General features: G+C 40.6%; 2 protein-coding genes across 8 annotated transcripts in view; one reads left to right on the top strand and one right to left on the bottom strand.

Moving 5' to 3' along the window:
• STRN3 (striatin 3) overlaps positions 1–3,240 on the bottom strand; it is a 115,312-nt gene extending 112,072 nt beyond the window's left edge. Inside the window, exon 1 of one of the 3 annotated variants that reach the window (XM_041758279.1) lies at positions 2,092–3,240. In XM_041758279.1, the coding sequence (XP_041614213.1) occupies positions 2,092–2,373 (282 nt within the window). In that variant the 5' untranslated portion in view covers positions 2,374–3,240. The remainder of the gene's footprint in view (positions 1–2,091) is intronic. The other 2 variants (XM_041758278.1, XM_041758280.1) reach the window with 2 other exon arrangements.
• The window catches only part of AP4S1 (adaptor related protein complex 4 subunit sigma 1), a 53,277-nt gene continuing 32,629 nt past the window's right edge, over positions 1,100–21,747 (top strand). For 3 of the 5 annotated variants that reach the window (XM_041758284.1, XM_041758286.1, XM_041758285.1), the window contains exon 1: positions 1,664–1,975. The gene's annotated coding sequence lies outside the window, so the exon portion shown is untranslated. Of the gene's footprint in view, positions 1,468–1,663; positions 1,976–21,747 lie in introns of those variants that run through there. The other 2 variants (XM_041758283.1, XM_041758282.1) reach the window with 2 other exon arrangements.

Raw genomic sequence — 21,747 nt, 5'->3', positions numbered from 1 at the left:
CTTAGAAGGGTTTTATCAGAACTAATATTACAATAGCAGATCAACTGGAAAGCAAACAAGCAAAAGGAATCTTCCTTAAAAGACTTCACTGTTACTGGCAAACAGAACTAAAAAGGAAAAAAGGGCTAAGGCAGACATATAGACTTCATTATAGATTTTTTTTTTAATTTAGACACAAATAAGCTATTTCCTCAGATACTTAAATTAGTGAAGCTTATAAATGACTAATGCACTGTTAACTTACAAAGTGTTAAAATCCAAGCCTTTGGGTGCTTACAGGGCAAAATAAATGTCTCATCCTCTAGGGCAGGGAAAAAAAAAAAAAAAAAAAACCACCAATCTTTCATACAACAGTGCAGAGGTCATGAGACACTATATCCAGGGACTGGTGAGGTATTATTTAGTGAGTCTAAGCCTCAGTGCATTTTTAAACGCAATTTTTTAAAAACAACCGTCTTATTATCTTCATACAGAATACTGTTTGCAACATGGTGTAGTAAAAAGTTGTTTATCAGCAAAACTCTATAAATCCCAGATATTTTAAACTAGATTACATACAAGTTAAAAGAAACTACAAAAAAAAAAGAAAAGAAAAGAAAAGAAAAAAGAAACTACATACAATTATGATACAAGCTTTTGGAAAGTTCTATTTTTAAAAGTCCTACAGTATATCAAAACACAATTCTAAAACATTGAATTGACTAACAGGTGTTAATTTATAATTAAGTTTTTTGAAGACTTGATAAAGTGTCAAGATATATAAAAGTCCTTTTTAAAAGTTTAGCTTCACTAACTTTGTAGAATCAAAGATAACTAATTCAAAATTAAACTAAAAATATATATATTTGTTTGAAGACACCCTAAGTTAATCCAGTCTTCCTTCCTGCAACACCGTATCTTCCTAACTATCCACCGTAGGCATATATGATATATATATATCAGCGAACACTACTACTTACATTCTAAATATATACCAGTCTGAAGAACAGGTGCAACACTATTTGGATGCATGCTTTTTCCTTCTAAGCCTAATTTTGCCCTGGAAAGGGATTTAAAAATAAACACAAGTGCCCAAGAGTTGAACAATCCTCTTAAAAGGATGTAGCCATTCTGAAATCCAAGACGTGAGCTCTTCAACTACCAACGTTCCTCCAAAAGTTAGGTAAACCAGCCTAGCCAAGTTTCACCTTTAAAAGATCAAGTAAGGCTCAATTATGAAGGATTCTGGGGATATTTAACCCTGCTTCCCCTGCGCGAGTCAGTTAACGTGGGACAAGTACGTGTCACACTTCAAGGTAACAGAAACACGGCAGAGAGACTCTGGTTCGGCTTCACAGGGCTAAAGGAGGGGCTGGAGGCCCGGGGAAGGGTACTCCCGAAAGAAAAATTCAATTTAGAGAAGCAGTGATGAGTCAGTCGCTTAGGAAGAACTGACCGAGAGGGAACCCAAGTAAGGCAGCATCCCAGGTAAGAAGGTACTTAAAGTTGGCGGTAGGAAACGTCAACTTCCCGAGTCAGCAGCAAGACACTACGCTCGGTGGCAGCCCTGGAAAGAAGCGTGGCTGTCAAGGGGCAAGTGCGCACCAACCACGGGAGAGGGGGCCAAGAAACGCCAAATCGGATAGGGGGGTGGAAAAGGAAAAGGCAAAGGCAAGGAAATGCCCATCGCAAACCCTCCCCTCGGGCTCTCCATCGCAGAAGGCGCAGTCAGCGGCAAGCTTCGCGCCCCGTCACCCCACGCCGGACTCTCCCACTGAGAGGAGTTCTGCCCCAAGCCCCGGAGGCCCGGCAGGCCGCCTCCAGAGGAGCCCCCGCAGACGCCATACTAAAAGTCAAAATGGCTGCCCCAAGGAAGCCCGCACCGCGCAGCTAGCAAGGGCTGGGGAACGAGCTTCTGCGGGAAAGGGGGAGGGGGGCTCTCGGAAGAGCCGTCGCCAGAGCCGTAGGCAGGACTATCGCCCCCCGAGCTGCACAGGTAGGCTGCCCCCAGCCCTCCAGGCCCGGCGCTCCGACCGAGGGGAGTCCCGGCCCCACCCCCCGGCCGGGAGCCCCGCCGCCGCAGCCGTCCCGCACCCGACCCCGGCGAGGTACCTGCAGTTCGGCCCGCTCCACCTCCCAGTGCGCCCGCTCCATCTCGAACCGAGCCCACTCGTGCTGGATGTAGTGCAGGATCCCCGGGATAGTGTACTGCTGCGGCCGGGACAGCTCCGGGCCTGCCGCGGGACCCGCTCCCTCGGCGGCTGGAGGACCTCCGCCGCCCGCCGCTCCATTCCCCCCCGGCGAAAGGCTCATGTTCCCCCCGGGTCCTTGCTGCTGCCTTGGAGGGGCCGCCATCCCCGGGCCGCCACCACCGCCTCCGGCGAGCTCGTCCATTGTGTGTGGGGCCCCGGCCGGGGCGCAGGGCGAGAAGCCGACGGCTGGGGGAAGGGCCGGGGAGGGTGGCCCCGCGCTGCCGGCGGGGCGGAGGCCGGCTGGGAGAGGGGCGAGGAGGGGGTCGTTGCTGTACGCTTGCCGTGGGTCAGAGCAGGGAGCTGCCGGCCGCCGCCATTACAGTCCCTCCTCCATCTGCCCGTCTCACTCACTCACTTTAGGGAAAGGGGGGGCCGCGGCGGGAGGGGGGAGGGGGCTGGGTTGGGAAGGGGATAGACGTAGGGCCGTCGCTCCCGCGCAGCATGCCGGGTAGGGAACGCCGCTGCCGCCGCGCGCCTAGCAGCCAAAGAGAGTGCGGCCTCGCCTTACGCAGGCGTACTGAGGGCTCGTGAGGGCGCTGGAGGCGGGGTGGGGCTCCGGCCCCGCCCCCAGGCGCTCCTCCCGGCTGGCTCCGCGTGCCTCGCTGCGGCTTCTGGGCTGCGGGACGCCCACCCAAACTTTCGGGAGCTCCCGACCGTCAGTTTCCCTCGCTCAGTCAGCAGCCCCTTGAGCGTCGCCCCCCCCCCCCCCAGGGGCCAGCCGCATGCCTGCTTCCAGGACCGTCGTAACCTGGCTGGGCGCTCTGGCCGGCTGCCGCCCGTCCGGGATGCCTGGCGTTTCTTTCGCATTCCTTGCGTGTTTCAGGACGTCCCAGAGCGTCGGGCCGCCTCCTCTGCTTGTCACTCGCTCTAAGTGCCCGTCATTCCTGAGGCTTTGGGGATGGACGTTCTCTTTTGGCAGATAGCCCAGCCCCTTCCGGACACGGTGACTGGTTGCGGGTCTCGGTATCCCGCGGGGACTTTAGAGTGGTCCCAGCTCTGTGCTCCCGGGCGCGGGACGCAACTTGTTCCACTTTGCCTCCCCTCTTTCTCCTATTCTGGGGTGGGTTGGCGGGGGGGCGGGGGGCGGGGAGGAGCAGGAGTGAATGTTTTCATTTTTTTCTTGGGAGGAGGAATAGTGAAAAAAGCTTTAGATCTTGACGATGGTACGGAGAGAGAGAGAAAGGTGACTTTGAAGGAGACTGTTAGACGAACAGTGCGGTGTTTTAGAATGAAAGGGTTCACAGGTGGCATTCATGGAATCTTGTGATGAAAACGAAATAAAAGCGTCGTGAATACAATATAAAATCCTAGATGAACAGCCGCGAAGATGTTTTCCTGGGTCATTAAATGATGTTTGAATGAATGTCATGTACACCTAAAAGACACATTTAATCTTTTAAGTACCATTGTGTGTGTTTTATATGCTTAGGTTGCCAGGAAACATCCTTAATGAACTACTATGTTTCTAAAGAAAGTTAATATAGCTAGTAACCACTTGGCTGAAAAATAGGACAAAAATAATGTTTAACAATGTAATAAGGAAAAAAGGTTCAATAATTACAGCTATGCGGGAAAACTGCACATAAAATTGATTGCATTATTTTTTTTCTTCTCTACTACCAATAAAACTCTCGCTGGGTAATGCACAGCACCACTCAAAGTATAATTTCAAAAAGACTAAAATAGTACATCTTATTTAATCATGTCTACTATTACTATGTTTAGTGATGATCTGTTACCCATGCTGCCAAAACTGTTTTATTTGTCTATGAAATGAGTGAGGTCTTAGGTCACATATTATTAAAAACTGTTTCTCCATATTTTTAAGTACTATTTTTCCATTTTATAGTGACCAGCATAAAACCTGCTTATTCAGTCCTCTTCCTTTTTGAGGGGCCTCCTAGTATAGAAGAAGTTCCAGGGGTGCGTGAGTGGCTCAGTGGTTGAGCGTCTGCCTTTGGCTGGGGATGTGATCCTGAGGTCCTGGGATGAGTCCCACATCAGGCTCCTTTGCCTGCCTCTCCCTCTGCCTATTTCTCTGCCTCTTTCTGTCCCTCATGAATAAATAAATAAAATCTTTAAAAAAGAAAAGAAAAAGTTCCAAATATGTCTCAAAGAAACGTAGGTGAGTAGATGTAATTGATCTCTGTTATGTGGCATCAAAAGAAGAACATGAGTGCTTACATTTCCCACTGCTACCTCAAGCTCAAGTAAAAACTAGATTGATAATCCTTCTATTTTCCTCCCCACCCACCTTCAAAAAAAAAAAACAAACAAACAACTATTTCTTTTCTATTACCTATTTTATTAAATGGCATTACATCCAAACCTGAGGGCTGGCAGTCATTGTACTATCTTCTTTTTACTCAGCCCCTACACCCAGTCCCTTTCTCAGTACATATTTCATTTCTATTCCTTATCTATATCACATCTATTCCATTACCCTTATTCTTGTGTTAGTTTAAACCTGCCCACCTTAATGTTCCCCACCTTCCATGTCTGGGATAGTGCAGTCTCCCAAAAATGATTAATAACTGAAATGTGGACTAGACTAATAGATATATTTTTCCTTCACCTCAATTTTTTTGTATTATTCGTTTTTTTGCTACCATTATACCAGCTATTTCAAGGGTCAATGACCAAAACTGCCCTGAGTTCTTTTTTACTTTGTTTTCGTTTTTTATAGTTGACTTTTTACCCTGAGTATTAAAAGAGAAAGACACCAAGATTTTTGACTCTGTGAGGAGAATATTTTGTACATTATTGTCCTTATACTTTGTGTCCATGACCCCTGAGAATAATACTCTAGTGTCCTGGAATCTTGTCCTTTGTGTGTAATAAGCTTTCCCAGGCCATATCATCACCTACAACTCACCTAACTGGAACTCCCTCCTTGGAACTGTGGCTGAGTCATTTCCTCTCTTCAGTTTCACCTTTGAAACTTCCTTTTTGTTCTGTCATCAGTCCTGTTCATCGCTCTTCCTCTCCCATTGATTCTGTTAGTTTCAGTATGCTGCTGATGATCTTCAAGAATACCTATTTATATTAAATATATATAAATTTAGAATTTTAGGGTTTTTTTCCTTTCCTGTTAGCTAATCTTAGAAACCTGTGTGCTTATTCTATCTGACCAAAAAGGGATTTATCATATTTGATGTTTGTGTATTATGTCAGTAGAGGTATCTTAAGGAATTCCAGGCTTTTAAATAAGTCAGGAGTAGTTAACATCAGATGTCTTCTTCCCAATTATTGCAATACCTGATGTACAAAGAGTTTTGACCTTGCCTTTGAGAACTTCATGGCTCCCTGTAATTATTCACCTGAACATCTAGTTTTACACCTTGCTGACTATGAACCTGACATCCTTCTAACAAAGAGCTCAAACTGGTTCACAAACACTAATCTAGTCATCTTTTTGCATCATGTGGAAAGATTGCAACAAGTGCTATTATCTTCATGGGAAGATGAGAAAGCTGAAATAAGAGTTCTGGGTCACCTCCTCAGGCCCTTAGTAGAATAGGAAGTGGGTCCCATTCATAGCATGAGTGTGTATGTTTATTTGGAAACAACGTCTCCCTTCACTGTTCTTCCTCCTACTGTCCTCTCAGTGGCTCAATATCACTCTCCCAGGTTCTCAAATCATTTGCACTTTTAAAATCATTTTCAGGTGATTTAGGAGTGATCTAGTCACTAGGGGAAATTATGTAGTGTTTACACTTATAAAGAATAAAGGAGGAAGATCTCTGAGAAGACCTAGTATGTGTTTAAAAACCAAGAGAGCAAACAGTATAATGTAGATAGAACAGAAAAGGAGGAGACAGCTTTGCCCTACACCATGGTTGAACCTGCCAAATAAGATCAGATATCTACTTCTCATGACAGGAGTTGCCTGTGGCTAAGAAAATTGTAGAAATCCATGCAGGGCACTTGAACTATTCAAATAATATGTTGTGTGGAAAAGAAAAGGAAAAGGACCTTCAAAGGTTGTAGAAAAATAGGTAACAAAACCTTTAGGAAACATAGCATGCTATATAAAATTCTAGTCCAAGTTCATTCCTGAACTGTTTTCTGGGTAATAGTCAGAAGGCAATATGCTGTGATAATATTGTATAATAGCTAACTCACAAAGATGTCACAATTGAAGGGGAAGAAAATTGCCTAGAGCGGAGTCTCCCCTGGACATTGGCTAAGAGTGAACAACCTGATCCATAAACGTGAAACCAAATAAGTAGGAAATGTGACAAATGAGAAATTGCCAAAACTTTCCTAGGCAATAATTTAACTATATTGGAAATTTGGTTTGCTTCGTATTAGAGCAACAGTGGAGAATGTTCAAAAGAATGATACCAGACACAGACATTTTGTCTGGGAAAGATTTCTAGCATAGATTGCTAGAGAGTGTTCTCTTTGGAGAATGTTTTAGATTTGGCAAAAATTCACAAAAACTTGGTTTCTTTTATACAACATATTTTTAAGTGATAGTTTTGTCTTTTTATTAATAGACTAACCTGAAGAACATGATGATTACCCCACAAAAGAAAGATTGAAGAATTCTTTAGAGCATTTAAAAATAAATCCTATTCTTTGCTCCTTCTGTTTCATAGGTTTTAATATAGTAATTGGATATTCTAAATCATGCTGTGCATAGACATTTTCTTTTCTTTTTTTTTCTTAAAGATTTTATTTATTCATGAGAGACACAGAGAGGCAGAGGAAGAAGCAGGCTCCATGCAGGGAGCTTGATGTGGGACTCGATCCCAGGACCCCGAGATCACGCCCTGGACCGAAGGCAGATATCTGCTCAACCACTGAGCCACCCAGGCGTCCCTGTACATAGATATTTTCTATTTAACTTTTTATTTTGAAAAATTTCAATCATGGGGGCGCCTAGCAGGTTCAGTGATTAGGGCATGTGACTCTTGATCTCAGGGTTGTAAATTCGAGCCCCACATTGGGTGTAGAGGTTGCTTAAAAATAAAATAACAAAAATTTCAATCATGTGAATATAGAAACAAAGTCTTATGAACACTTGCAACAGTTACCAAGATTTTGCTGTTCTTAGTTCATCTATTCCACCTTTTACTGAGGATTTTTTTTCCATTGTAAAAATTTAATAAGATTGCAGTTTATTTATTTATTTATTAAATATTTTATTTTTTTTTATTCATGAGAGAGACACACAGAGAGAGAGAGAGAGAGGCAGAGACACAGGCAGAGGGCAAAGCAGGCTCCACGCAGGGAGCCCGATGCGGGACTCAATCCCGGGACCCAGGATCATGCCCTGGGCCGAAGGCAGGTGCCAAACCACCAAGCCACCCAGGGATCCCCAGTATTGCAGTTTAATTAAAAAATGTCTGCAGCACCAGTTTTCATATCATAATAAAACTGGTCCATTGGAGAGGAGACGTGTAGAAGCAATTGATTTCTGTTGTGAACAAGCCTTTGGTTTTACTTATCCCAAGGCTTAAACGTAATGATACTATTTCCTCATATAATCACCTTGTTAGTATTGTCCTGTTGTCCACTGACTGCCATCTTGATGCATTCATTTATCACAAGCTTCATAAAGCTGTCAAATCCCCTAATGGACATGTCTGCTACTGTTTAATTTCAATTACAACTTGTCCCTAAATTTTTCAACTTGGGAGGGTGAGCTTTGCTCATGACATTACTTGACAAGCTCAAAGATGCCTTGAAACAGAATTTCCCCCATGCTTCCAGGGCAGGCCCAGTAATATTTTAAAGTAAATCCCAGATATCGTATTATTTCTTTGGTACACACACTCCTCTAAATATCTTTAACAGATTAGGACCTTTTTTAAAAAAAAAAAACATACCACAATACTAATGTCACACCTACAAAGTTAATGGTGATTGTTTAATATAGTCTAATCCCCAGCCCATACTCAATTTCTCCCAATTGTCTCAAAAAAAAAATTTTTAGGGAGTTGGTGGCTTCAAATCAGGATCCTAACAAAATCCACATCTATCTTTCTTTCTTTCTTTCTTTCTTTCTTTCTTTCTTTCTTTCTTTCTTTCTTTCTTTCTTTCATTTATTTTAAAGACTTTATTCATGAGAGACACCGAGAGAGGCAGAGATGTAGGCAGAGGGAGAAGCAGGCTTCCCGCTAGGATCCTGATGTTGAACTGGATTCCAGGACCCCAGGATCATACCCTGAGACAAAGGCAAGTGGTCAACCACTGAGCCACCCAGGTGTCCCCACATATTTCATTTAGTTTATATGTCTTTAGGTCTTTCTTGATTTGCCTTCCCCCATCCCAACAATGCCATGCCATTTTGTCAAAGAAACCAGGTTATTTATACTATAGAATTTCCTTCATTTGGCTGATTGCATTTTTATGGTATTAGTTAGCTATTCCTTCCTCCTCCATATTTTCTATAAACTAGAAGGTCCTAGATGGGACCTTTCCTTGCACTCATTGGCAAAAGAGACCCTGCCAGGCTTCCTCCTGGCTCTCATTTCAAGTGGGGGAGCAGGGCTCCTTCCTTTGGATGATGACTTGGTGATTTCTGGATTCTTAGGCTCTTTAGACTTTTATAAGACCACATTTTCAAACCTCCACCTCTGCCAGCGCAGCTATGGTCATGCGCTTTTATTTTTTCTAAGATTTTATTTGAGAGAAACAGAGCACGAGCAGTGGGAAGGGGCAGAGGGAAAGGCACAAGCAGACTCCCTGACGAGCATGGGTTCAGGGGAGCTCCTTGAGGGACTTGACCCCATGAGATCACGACCAGAGTGGCAGTCAGATGCTTAACCAACTGAAGCACCCACACACCCCTATGCTAAGTGTTGTTTGACTCTCTCCATTCTAGAGTTCCAGGGACTGTTTTTCACCTGGTTTTTAGTAAAGATGTTGCCTGTAGACTTGGATTTTTCCCATCCTTGCTGCTATCACCATTTTTTATGAGTAGATCCTGGGAGCTCCCAAAACTATTCTGCTGCTATCACCTTGCCTCTCTACACTCTGGGCATTTTAGATTTTAAATTGCTTACTATGTAACCTAAAATTATTTGTTACAACCTGCTATGAAATAGTTTTATTTGACCACTACTATTTGAGACGTTTTGCTTTTCAAAGATCGTGAGATAAAAATGAGTGTAAATTTAAGTATGAATATGCTTTGTGCAACTTTTGGGCCAGCTCTTGTCTGACAACTTTATATCTTATTTACATTTTGAGCGGGAGCTATAACATGTTGCTACACTTTATTGTGAAGTTCAGAAAAGCAAAAGGTGCTTGTGGGCAAAGGGCAGCCAAGCAGGCCACCTGAAAAGCCCTGTATTTACCCTGACATTTGATCTGAAGGAGAATGATTCTAAATTCAGATACATGCCTGCAAACTTGCCGTGGACAGCATTTGCCGGGTATGTTTTATTTATTGGAAGTAGAAAGGGAGATTAGCTGAACTCACTAAGAGAGCAAATCAGATATAGGAATTTTGGAAGTTTAGGTCCAATTACAAATGTTAAGCACGCTGTTGTAAATGTAATAATATGAGTTCTTCTGTCCTAAATTTTCAAATAATCTGATTGGGTCATTTCTGAAGCATTTTAGGCTCTATGTTGAGATCAACTAAAAGTAAGCAATCTGTTAGAAATGCCCCTTTTGTAACATGTTCCAGAGTCAGTTTGAAAATACCAGAATATGGGCAACCCAGGTGGCTCAGTGGTTTAGCGCCTGCCTTCAGCCCACGGTGTGATTCTGGAGACCTGGGATGGAGTACCGCGTCGGGCTCCCTGCATGGAGCCTGCTTCTCCCTCTGCCTGTGTCTCTGCCTCTCTCTGTGTCTGTCATGAATAAATAAATAAAATCTAAAAAAAAAAAAAAAAAAAAAAAGGGAAAGAAAAAGAAAAGAAAATACCAGAATATGCATGTTAGCCAATAAAAGCTTTCGTACTGGGGTACAACTGGCCCGAGCTAGATTTCCACTAGTGAATGAGGAATGAAATTGTGCTTCCCTGATCATATTTTTTTAATAATAAATTTATTTTTTATTGGTGTTAAATTTGCCAACATACAGAATAACACCCAGTGCTCATCCCGTCAAGTGCCCCCCTCAGATCCTGTCACCCATTCACCCCCCAGCCCCCGCCCTCCTCCCCTTCCACCACCCCTAGTTTGTTTCCCAGAGTTAGGAGTCTTCATGTTCTGTCTCCCTTTCTGATATTTCCTACCCATTTCTTCTCCCTTCCCTTCTATTCCCTTTCACTATTATTTATATTCCCCAAATGAATGAGAACATATAATGTCATATTATAGCCATCACTGCATTACTGGAGTCATGAGGCAAACCCAGAGGTAAAGGTGCAGTGCATGAGAGCAAAGACTCCCGAGTCAGGCTATCCAGCATTGTGTGACCTTTGGCAAGTGACTTAAGTTTTCACGTCTATAAAGTGAGGATAAAAAAATCTCCAACTCATAGAACTATTATGAGGATTAAATGAATGTAGGTAAAATGTTCCAAACAGCACCTGGCTGTCTCGTAAGTACTGTTAGTGTTTTCTACTGTTATTATCTCTCTTCAGGAGTTGGTGTGTCGGGTCATGTTCACATCATATTCCAAAGACCATATACTGCCTTTCAGGATACAGCTTTCAAGAAAGCCTTTCATGGCTACCATCAAACATTGGGAGTTATTAATTACTCATTTGAATTAGCGTTAGTGGTGGCCATGTCACTAACAAAAAAGATAGATCCTGTTGGGTAAGTCAGCTGATCCCCAAACTGAAGTTTGATACAGTAATTTTTGTATTTCACTGCTTCATCTCTTTAGAGTGATGATCTGCAAAAAAATTTGTTATTGGAGCCATAATTTTCCAAGTAATATCTTTATGCCCTGAAAATACTGATGTAGCTTTTACTATGCTTGATTTTAACTCAGGACATACTTTTATTTAATTAAGAAGCTCTTAAAATAGGAGCTTTAATACATTGCTGTAGTTTCATAGTATGATTTTCTTGTATATACTTTTTAGGAAAAAATTATCAGAGTAATTAATTTTTCCTAAATAATGTGAGCATTAGAGTAAAAAGAATTTACAATATTGAAACAAATTAGTTGCAGATAAATTATGGAGTGATTATTTTATAGAAACATTTTCCATAATTCCAGTATTGTATTTAAATTCAACTTATAGTCAACTTTTCAGAGATGTATTTTGTGTAAAGTGAGATTCCCTTGCATCCCAGTGACGTTTTGTTTGTTTCTTCTTTATTTGACACAAAAAAACTAGGAACCACCAGCAAATCAAAAATTTTTTAAAGATTTTATGTATTTATTTGAGAGAGAGAGAGAGAGAGAGAGAGTATAAGCCAGGGGGAGAAGCAGACTCCATGCTAAGCACAGAGCCCGACTCAGGGCTCAGTCACAGGATCCCAGATTATTACTTGAGATGAAGGCAGAGGCCTAACCAACTGAGCCACCCGGGTACCCTAGCAAATCAAATTTTAATTCCAAATTGCTTTAGTTTGATTTGATTAACATTGCACTTGACCCTTTAAGAGCACTCACGGGCCTGTCACTCTAATCCTAATGCGAAGCTTAGATGACTACTCTTCAGAAGAACAAATGTGTAAGAAAAATCTGGCTTAATACGACCTTCACAGTTTTCACTGGAAATCGGATGCCCAGCAAAAATTAACCAGATCTATCTAACTTAAGAAATACAGAAGTTAAATTTATTAGAATCCAGAATATCTGGTTTGAAATATTTACAATTTGAGGGGGAAACTTAACTGACCGTTTTATAGGAATGGGAAATAGAACTACTTATCTTCTGGAGTTCTGGGAAATAGAACTACTTATCTTCTGGAGTTCCTCCTTATTGATACCTTATAACATCAGAATAGAAAGTATCTTAGCCATGAAAAGTATCCTAGCCATGAAACTACTACATTTCTGCTCCAGGATCACTCTTCTCTAAGATACTGGATGTCTTTATTAGCCCAAAAATTTGATGAAGATATTTAGTCATTAAGCACAAGTATTTAATTTGTGTGGCTAATTTTAACTGAACAATTAAAAGTAAGATTACCCACAAAGGGGTATTTCTTCAGTTTCTAACCTATGCCCATGTTGTGTCAGAGTAAAATGTAATTCCATATTTTAATATAATTTTACATTTCAAAATAAATTATCCTTGATATAAAACCAAATAGAAGAAAGATAATTTTAGAAGAAAAAACTTTGTTTTGATTTCAAAAGATACATATTGTTATCTCCGTTGGTAGTAATGGGAAGGTTGAGTGCCATTATTTGCCCCAAAGCAGCTTCTCTATCCTAAAGAGGAGGGTAAAGTATCAACAACAGTAACAACAGGCTCCTGTGAACTCCAGCCATTAACAATTTGTATCTTTAAACTGTACACACCTCCCACCACCACCAGACCTGGTAGTCAATACCTCTCTGGCAGATGACTGATGGAGAATCTATTCTCAATCCCTCCATCCCCCACTACACACACGCACACACACACACACACACAGATGACTAATGAATAAAAATAAAACAAGTATTTTCAGACAGTGTAATGGTCTATTTATAGTATATAAATTCCTCATCCTCAGTTTTTGAAATATGACTTTTCTCCCCCTACCTGAATCACATTTCTGTAAAGACCTTTAAAAATTCCTCAGTTTGGGATACCTGGGTGGTTCAATGTTTGAGTGTCTGCCTTTAGCTCAGGTCATGATCCCAGGGTTCTGGGATCGAGTCCCACATTGGGCTCGCTCCATGGAGCCTGCTTCTCCTTCTGCCTATGTCTCTGCCTTTCTCTGTGTGTCTCTCATGAATGAATATAATAAAATCTTAAAAAAAAAGAAAAGAAAATTCTTCAGTTCACCCTGATTTAGGATAGGAAGTCTGATACCTGAACATCTCCAAAAATACGGTATCTGTCCTTTTCAGTAAAACTTTAGGCTGTCTCTGATGTATTTATATATGTTTTAAAGTTACAAATGACCACACTTATTTGAACTTGTATCTTGGACCAGAATTTGATAAGCCTTTTTTTGAATTTTTGTTATTGAAGTATAGTTGACATATAATGTTACATTACTGTTAGGTGTACAACATAGTGATTCTACAATTCTATACATTATTCAGTTCTCCCTGTGATAAGTATAATTGATGAGACTTTTTTTAAAAAAGATTTTATTTATTTATTCATGAGAGACAGAGAGAGAGAGAGAGAGAGAGAGAGAGAGAGAGAGAGAAAGGCAGAAACACAGGCAGAGGGAGAAACAGGCTCCATGCAGGGAGCCCGACATGGGACTTGATCCCTGGTCCCCAGGACCAGGCCCTAGACTGAAGGTGGCGCCAAACCACTGAGCCACCCAGGCTGCCCTTGATGCGACTTTTTGATCAATTTCCCAAAATGGCCTTAGATCAAGATTTTAGAGTCACGTGAAGCTTTAGAAATTTTTCAGATATATTCCTAGAAAAATGACAGACTAGAGTATTAAGGTTTATTCTTAAAGTACTTTTCCACAGAAATAGGATTTCCATAGATCCTGAATTTGATTGAAATTTAACATTTCATTTTTTTAAAAGATTTTATTTTTAAGTAATCTCTATACCCAGCATGGGGCTTGATCTTACAACCCCATGATCAAGAGTTCCATGATCAAGAGTTGCATGCTCTTGAGCTAGCCAGGCACTTAGAAACTTAGTATTTTAAAATGTTTAAAAAATAAAAATAAAAATAAAAAATAAAATGTTTAAATATTTTATTTATTTATTTATTGAGGAAGGGGGGAGGGAGGGGCAGAGGGAGAAGGAGAGAGAGAATCTTAAGTTCAATGAGAGAATCTTTTTTTTTTTTTTTTAAGATTTTTATTTTATTCATGAGAGACACAGAGAGAGGGAGAGACACAGGCAGAGGGAGAAGCAGGCTCCCTGCATGGGGCCAGATGTGGGACTTGATCCTCAGACCCTGGGATCACACCCTGAGTCAGTCAGATGCTCAATTGCTGAGCCACCCAGGCATCCCTCAATGACAGAATCTTAAGCTCGACCTCATGACCCTTAAATCATGACCTGAACTGAAATCAAGAGTTAAATGCTTAACCAACGCAGCTACCCAGGCACCCCCTAACTATTTTAAACCCGCATTTAAAGCAGCACACATGTAAATGTGTTAAATGCCAAATTAATCAAATGTAGTTGAAATATTTCTTGAGTGGCCACAGATTCAACAGAAAGTAAAGGTCTCAGGTAAAGCTACTGAAAATGTATTCTGAAACAAAGAACAGATTTGGAGAGAGAGAGATTGGGGGCGGTGGGGATGGATGGAAAGAAAGGCAGAGTGGGGGGAATTCCTGGGTGGCTCAGTGGTTTAGCGCCTGCCTTTGGCCTAGGGTGCGATCCTGGAGTCCTGGGATCGAGTCCCACATTGGGCTCCCTGCATGGAGCCTGCTTCTCCCTCTGCCTGTGTCTCTGCCTCTCTCTCTGTCTCTCTCTCTCTCTCTCTATGTCTATCATGAATAAATAAATAAATAAATCTTGAAAGAAAGGAAAGAAAGAAAGAAAGAGAAGAAAAGAAAAGAAAGAAAAGAAAAGAGAAAAGAGAAAAGAAAAGAAAGAGTGGGTGACAGGTATCCTGAAGCCAAATTTCAATTGTCCTAAAACTAAAGTAGCATGAATCCGTTGGGCAGAGTATCTCACCTACACTGGGGCGGAGGATGAGGAAGGAAAAGGAAAGCTCTGTTGAGTGTTGGGCATTTCCTTTATCTCATTTCATCCTCACAGTAAGTTTGTGAGGCAGTTGTCATTATTCTCAGTTAACAGATGAGAAAACTGAATCATTGAAGAATTCCAGTAAATCTGAAGCAAAGAAACAAACTTTTAGTTTATAAAGAAAGAATATATATTACAAACTCTGAGGGAAATGCTCTAACTTGGGTGAAAATCTGCTACCGGACAGTATTTCCTCTCATTTAAGGGTGAAGACATTCAGAAACAGCTAGATAATTTAGAGGCCTATAGAATGAATCAATGTGATGTGACAAGTAGAATCTTGCAGTTGCTATTTCTATGTTTCCGGTGTTTAGTCCATACTGATTAGATGCTGTCAACTTATCCACTTTTTTTTTTTTTTTAACTTATCCACTTTGAAAACAGTACTTGTTTTAAAGAAGTATGGCATTTAGAAATGTCACCTCATGCAACTGAGATCACAATCTGAGCTGAAACCGAAATTTGGAGGCTTAACTGCACCACCTTGGCACTTCAAAGATTTTCATCATCGCCAAAAAAAACCCATCCCCATTTTCCCCTAAATCTCTCTCGACCCTAATTGACCACTAATATACTTTCTATCTATGTAGTTTTGTCTTTTCTGGATGTTTCAGATTAATGGAATCATACAATAGGTAGTAATTTGCATCTGGCTTCTTTTACTTGGTGTTTTCAAGTCTCATCCTTTTCATAGCATGTAGAAATATTTTGTTCCCTTTTATCCCTGGGTAGTTTTCCATTGTATGTAGATATAGCATATTTTGTTTATCCATTCATCAGCTGAAACAACATTTGGGTTGTTTCCATTTTTTGGTTATTACGAATAATGCTTCTATGAACATTCATGTACAAGTCTTTTTTGGACATGGTTTCATTTCTCTTGAGCTTATACTTAAAAGTAGAATGGGGGGATAATATGGTAAATTTATGTAAATTTTTAAGAAACTGCCAAATTGTTTTCCAGAATGTCAGATCATTTACTTTCCTACCAACATTGCATGGGGGTTCCAGTGTCTCCACATCGTGGCCAGCACTTGTTATTTTCTCCCTTAAAAAAAAAAAAAAAAAGGTTTATTTCTTTATTTGAGAGAGAAAGAGGGAGAGCTGAGCAGAGGGAGAGAGAGAGAGAAAATCCTTAGCAGAATATATGGCCAGCACAGAGCCAGATGTTGGGCTTGATTCCACGACCTTGAGATCATGATTCTTAACTGACTGAGCCACCCAGGTGCCCCTATTTTCTCCCTTTTTGATTATAGCCACTCAAGTGGGTGTGAAGTGGTATCTTGTGGTTTTCTTTTGAATTTTTCTAAGGATTAATGATGTTGGACATTTTTTCATGTGCTTAGTAGGAATTCATATATTCTCTTTGTTCACATGTACTTTCAAATCCATTGTCCATGTTTTAAATTGTGTTGTTGTCTTCCTATGAAGTAGTCTTTCATATATTCTAGATACAAGTCCTTTATCTGATGTATGATTTGCAAATAATTTCTCCCAGTCTGTGACTTTTCATTTTCTTCATGATGTCTTTTGAAGTATGGGTTTTCTAGTCTGATAAAATCCAGTTTATCAGTTTTTTTTCTGTTGCAGATTGTGCTTTTGGTTTTACATCTGTTTCTTCTAAAAGTTTTATAGATTTAGGACACATGGCTGGCTCAGTTGGTAGAGCATGTGACCTCTTGATCTCAGCGTCATAAGTTCAGACCCCACACTGAGCATGGAGCCTACTTAAAATAAAAAAAACTTTTTAAAAAGATTTTATTCATGTATTCCTGAGAGACACGGGGGGGGGGGGGTTGGCAGAAACACAGGCAGAGGGAGAAGTGCTAAAGCAGGGAGCCCGATGCAGGACATGATCCCAGGACTCCAGGATCACGCCCTGGGCAGAAGGCAGACACCCAATTGCTGAGCCACCCAGGTGTCCTAAAATAAATTGTTTTTTTTTTTTTATATAAAATTAAAAGTTTTATGGGTTTACCCCTTTTATTTAGGTCTGTGATCTATTTTGAGTTAATTTCTCTGTATGGTATAACATAAAGGTCTAAATGCATTATTGTAATTTCTTGAGGTTAAATGAAATATTCTAGTCAGCTTCTAGTAAATTCTTAACAAAAGAATGGCTCTCTGCTTCCTGAAAATATCATTGTATTCCAATATATGTACAACTTTGAGAGAGACCAGCTGGAGCCATGAGGGATGGGGCTGCCCCCCAGCCAGCCAGATCACCTGAACGAACCTGAGGATCTATGAGATGACATTTCAGGACAGCTTGCCCTCGCATCCAGCGTTCTGTGGATTAAGACCCATGACCAAATGAAAGAAATTATCCATAACATCTGTGTTTCTATTTACTCTGTTCCCTTGCTGTCTTGTACCTAGTAAGCACTCAGCTCATGTTATTTGGTCTGACTTGATATTGAGAAAGGTGAACTTTGTGACCTTGCAGGTGTGTACTTTAATAGGTCTTTTAATACTCTGCCTCTCCATGTATGGCTCCTGCTCCAGACCTACTGAATCAGAGTCTATATTTTAACAAGCTCCCCAAGGGATTTGTGTGCTCATTAAGTTTGATAAGCACTGGTCTAGAGCAGAGCAAACTAACAGCCTACAGACTAAATCCAGTTGCTGACTTCTTTTATAAATAAAGTTTTCTTGGAACACAGCTACACCCATTTCTTTACATATTATTTATATAATTACATATATTTATATAATATGAGCTGCTTTCATTCTGCAGGGGCAGAGAGACTAGTTGAGAAAGAGACCATATGGGCCTCAGAACCTAAAATACTACCTGGCTTTTATAGAAAAAGCTTTTCTGAACCCTGAGCTAGGGAGAAAGAGGGAAAGTTCCCAAATGGTGATGTGTGGTGGAAGGATTACTGGGAGTTCAGAGGTTATCCAGGTCAGTACAGAGCCTGACCATAGGGCATAGTAAGCCATTTGTAGAATGTATACACTGATACACACACCTGCCCCCCTCATCTATTAAAATTAGTATGCTTCTTAGCTAAAAGAGAATAAGAAAGCCTAAAGTGTAATTGTTGGGAATGTTAATAAAAATGAACCTCTTAACTAAACATCTATAATATACTAATAAAAATTTACATATTTAAGCACTATAACCAAATATAATAATATAACCAATACAACATAGACTTATGCACTCAGACACGCCAACAAACAAACCCTCTTCACTTTAATACAAATGTTTACAGCTCTCTCCTTTTTTATTTTAAAGCTTTTTCCTTATCTAAGTAATCTCTACCCCCAATGTGGGGCTTGAACTCATGACCCAGAAATCAAGAGTCATGTTATGTTCTCTTCCAACTGAGCCAACAAGGTGCCCCTCTCTCATTTTTTAAAAATAAACTTTTTATTTGGAATAATTTTAGATTTATAAAAGAGTTGCAAAGACAGTATGGAGAATTTCTAAATATCTTCACCCATCTCCCCTAATGTGGTCATTTCATATTACCGTGGTACAATTATCAAGTCTAAAAAACCAGTATGGGTAGCATTATTATTAACTAAACTCAGACTACTCTCACGTTCCACCGTGTTTTTTAAGTTTCTTTATTTTTAAGTAATCTCTGTACCCAAAGTGGGGCTCAAACTTACAACCCCAAGATCAAGAGTCACATTCTCTTACAAATGAGCCAGCCAGAGACAGGCACCCCTCACCAATTTTTTTATTAATGTCCTTTCTCTGTTCAAGATCCCCTCCTGGATACAATGCATGTAGTCACCATTATCTTCTTAATCTCCTCTGATGTCTGACAGCTTCTCACACTTTCTTGCTTTTCATGAGCTTGACAGTTTTAGGAAATACAGGTAAGATATCTTTCAGAATGCCCCTTAATTTGTTTTTGTCTACTGTATTTTCACATGATTAGAATGGGGCTGTGGGTTTGGGGAAGAATACCACAGAGACGAAGTACTTTTCTCATCACTTCCTATCACAGGGACATGAGTCATGACTAATGATGTTAGCCTTCCTTGCTTGGTAGGCTGTTGTGTGCCAGGTTTCTCTACTGTGGGGTTCGGTTTCCACATGCTGTCCTTTGGGAATGAGTCCGTCCAGCTCACCCTCCAATGAATGGGTGGGAGAATTTAAGCTCCACCTCCTGGAGGACAGCCTATCAACATATATGCAGGTTTCTCCTGCTCTTTGAAGGCCTTTGGCTTTTATGAAAGACCTCCATTAGTACCCATTTTCATACGTGAAAGAAATCTGAAGAGGATTTTCACTTTATGAGAAAAGGCAAAAAGCAAAAATAGCATTGAGAATTTGTTTTGCAGTGAGCAGTCACAGAGGCGGCGTGCACCCCCAGCAGCCAGGGGGCCCCCGCCAGGCTCCTTCCCCCTGGGAACTAAGCGGCTTAGCCGCCAGAGCTTTGAAGTGTGTTCCTGAGCATCTGTGCTTTCTCCCAATTTGCTTTGTACATCCCTTAGCAAGATGTGCCCTGAGGCATCAGAAAAGCCTAAGAGGGATTATTTTTTGAGTCTGAGAATGCTCAAAAAATTTCCCATGTAAATTAATAATAATTGCTTCTTCCCTTTACTGCCATTTCGGCTTAGTAAAAGTTTCCCAGGAACATTCTACTTTCAGATAGCAGGGACAAACCTGTATGTGGCATTCTTCTGTCCTGTTTATTATTCAATCATGTACTTATATCAGTATGTACTAATGTATACTTGTTTTATACTTTGGATAATGATCTGATGCTATGTTATTTGTTGTCCAAATTGTTTCTTCAGCTTTGGCTACTGGGAGCTCTTCCAGATTGTCTGGGCTCTCTCTCTCTTTTTTTAAAAGAGGATTTATGGAGATATAATTCACATACCATATAATTCACCTATTTAAAGTATACAGTTTGGGGCACCTGGGTGACTCGGTTGGTTAAGCATCTGCCTTCGGCTCAGATCATGGTCCCAGGGTCCTGTGATCAAGCCCTGCACTGGGCTACCTGCTCAGTGGGGAACCTGCTTATCCCTCTCCCTCTGCTACTCCCCCTGCTTCTGCTCTCTCTGTCAAATAAATAAATAAAATCTTAAAAAATAAAAATAAAGTGTACAATTTAGGGGCACCTGGGTGGCTCAAGTCAGTTAAATAAATGTCTGCCTTTGACCCAGATCATTATTCTGGCTTGTGTACTCTGTCTTTCCCTCTCTCTCTCTTAAATAAATACATAAAATCTTAAAAAAAAAAAAAAAAAAAAAGGAGTATACAATTCAATGGCTTTATTTGTTCAGCCATCATCACAACCCTATACCTCTTAGACCTCCGATTCCAAACGTCCATCCCTTCCAACCTTGGTCTATGTCTCTGCCTCTCTCTGTGTGTCTCTCATGAATAAATAAATTAAAATCTTAAAAAAAGGGGATCCCTGGGTGGCGCAGCGGTTTGGCGCCTGCCTTTGGCCCAGGGCGCGATCCTGGAGACCCGGGATCGAATCCCACATCGGGCTCCCGGTGCATGGAGCCTGCTTCTCCCTCTGCCTGTGTCTCTGCCTCTCTCTCTCTCTCTCTCTCTCTGTAACTATCATAAATAAATAAATAAAACATTTTTAAAAATCTAAAAAAAAAATGATTTCCCCATTTTTTTTGTTTCTTTTTTTTTATTTCCCCATTTTGGACGTTTCATATAAATGGAATCATATAATATATTGTCCTTGTGACTGGCTTCTTTCAGTTAGCATGTTTTCAAGGTTCATCTTTCCAATCTCTTCTTGTTTTTATATGATTTTTTTTTTAAAGATTTTATTTATTCATGAGAGACACGAGAGAGGCAAAGACATAGGCAGAGAGAGAAGCAGGCTCCCTGCAAGGAGCCAGATGTGGGACTCGGTCCCAGGACCCTGGGATTACGACCTGAGCCAAAGGCAGAGGCTCAACCGCTGAGCCACCCAGGAGTCCCTTAAATGATTTCTGTCAAGTCTCTAGAATCTTTATTCAGATCTTGCTTCTACATAATTGTAATCCATGTTGGTATAGAATTTGGTGTCCTGATTTTGTGACATTGTTGTATCTACATTTTCCCATTTTTCTACATAGTCTGCATATTTATTTTAACGGTTAAAAAATATCAAGGTGGTGTTCATTTAACACTCAGTTCTCAGTTTGTGATATCTGAGTTTGTTTAATTTTTCATTGTTTATAAATAATGTTACTATACATATTTTCATGCATGTGGATTTTAAATTATACCGTAGAATAGAATCCCAGGTCAGAAATACTTGAGTTAAATGGTAGAATCATTTTCAAGAATTTTTTTGGTTAAATTCTATCACATTACACTGTAGAAAATTTGTAACAATTTAAGGGACCACTAACAATGTATACATGTACCTGTTTCTTTATAATCTTATCAGCATTCCTTTCTAGTTTAATACACAATAAGAGAGGAAATTAAAGAAGTCGGTGTGTTAAATGTTTTACAAGAATTACATCCTTTACCTCATTTAATCTTCCACTACCACTCTGCAAGGTAGTTGCTACTCCCAGTTAACAGAGAAAGGGCTGAGTGCCAAAGGCTTCCGGAGTTACAGCCAGGGGCAAATACCAAAGGTCAGGTCCTGGAAGAATACAGAAATCCAATCCAGGTCTTTAAGAGCTAAGGCCAGAGAAAGAATGGGAGCCAAAACCCTGGATCAAGGGGACAAAGGCCAGGAAAGCCTGAACTAGGCTGGGTAAACAGGAGATATACCTGATGAATTCTTTTTTTTTTTTTTTAATATTTTATTTATTTATTCA

The sequence above is a fragment of the Vulpes lagopus genome, chromosome 6 (assembly GCF_018345385.1).
Source record: "Vulpes lagopus strain Blue_001 chromosome 6, ASM1834538v1, whole genome shotgun sequence".
Lineage (NCBI taxonomy): Eukaryota > Metazoa > Chordata > Mammalia > Carnivora > Canidae > Vulpes > Vulpes lagopus.
Note: the sequence above shows the minus strand (reverse complement) of the source record. Positions and strands in the feature narration are given on the sequence as shown.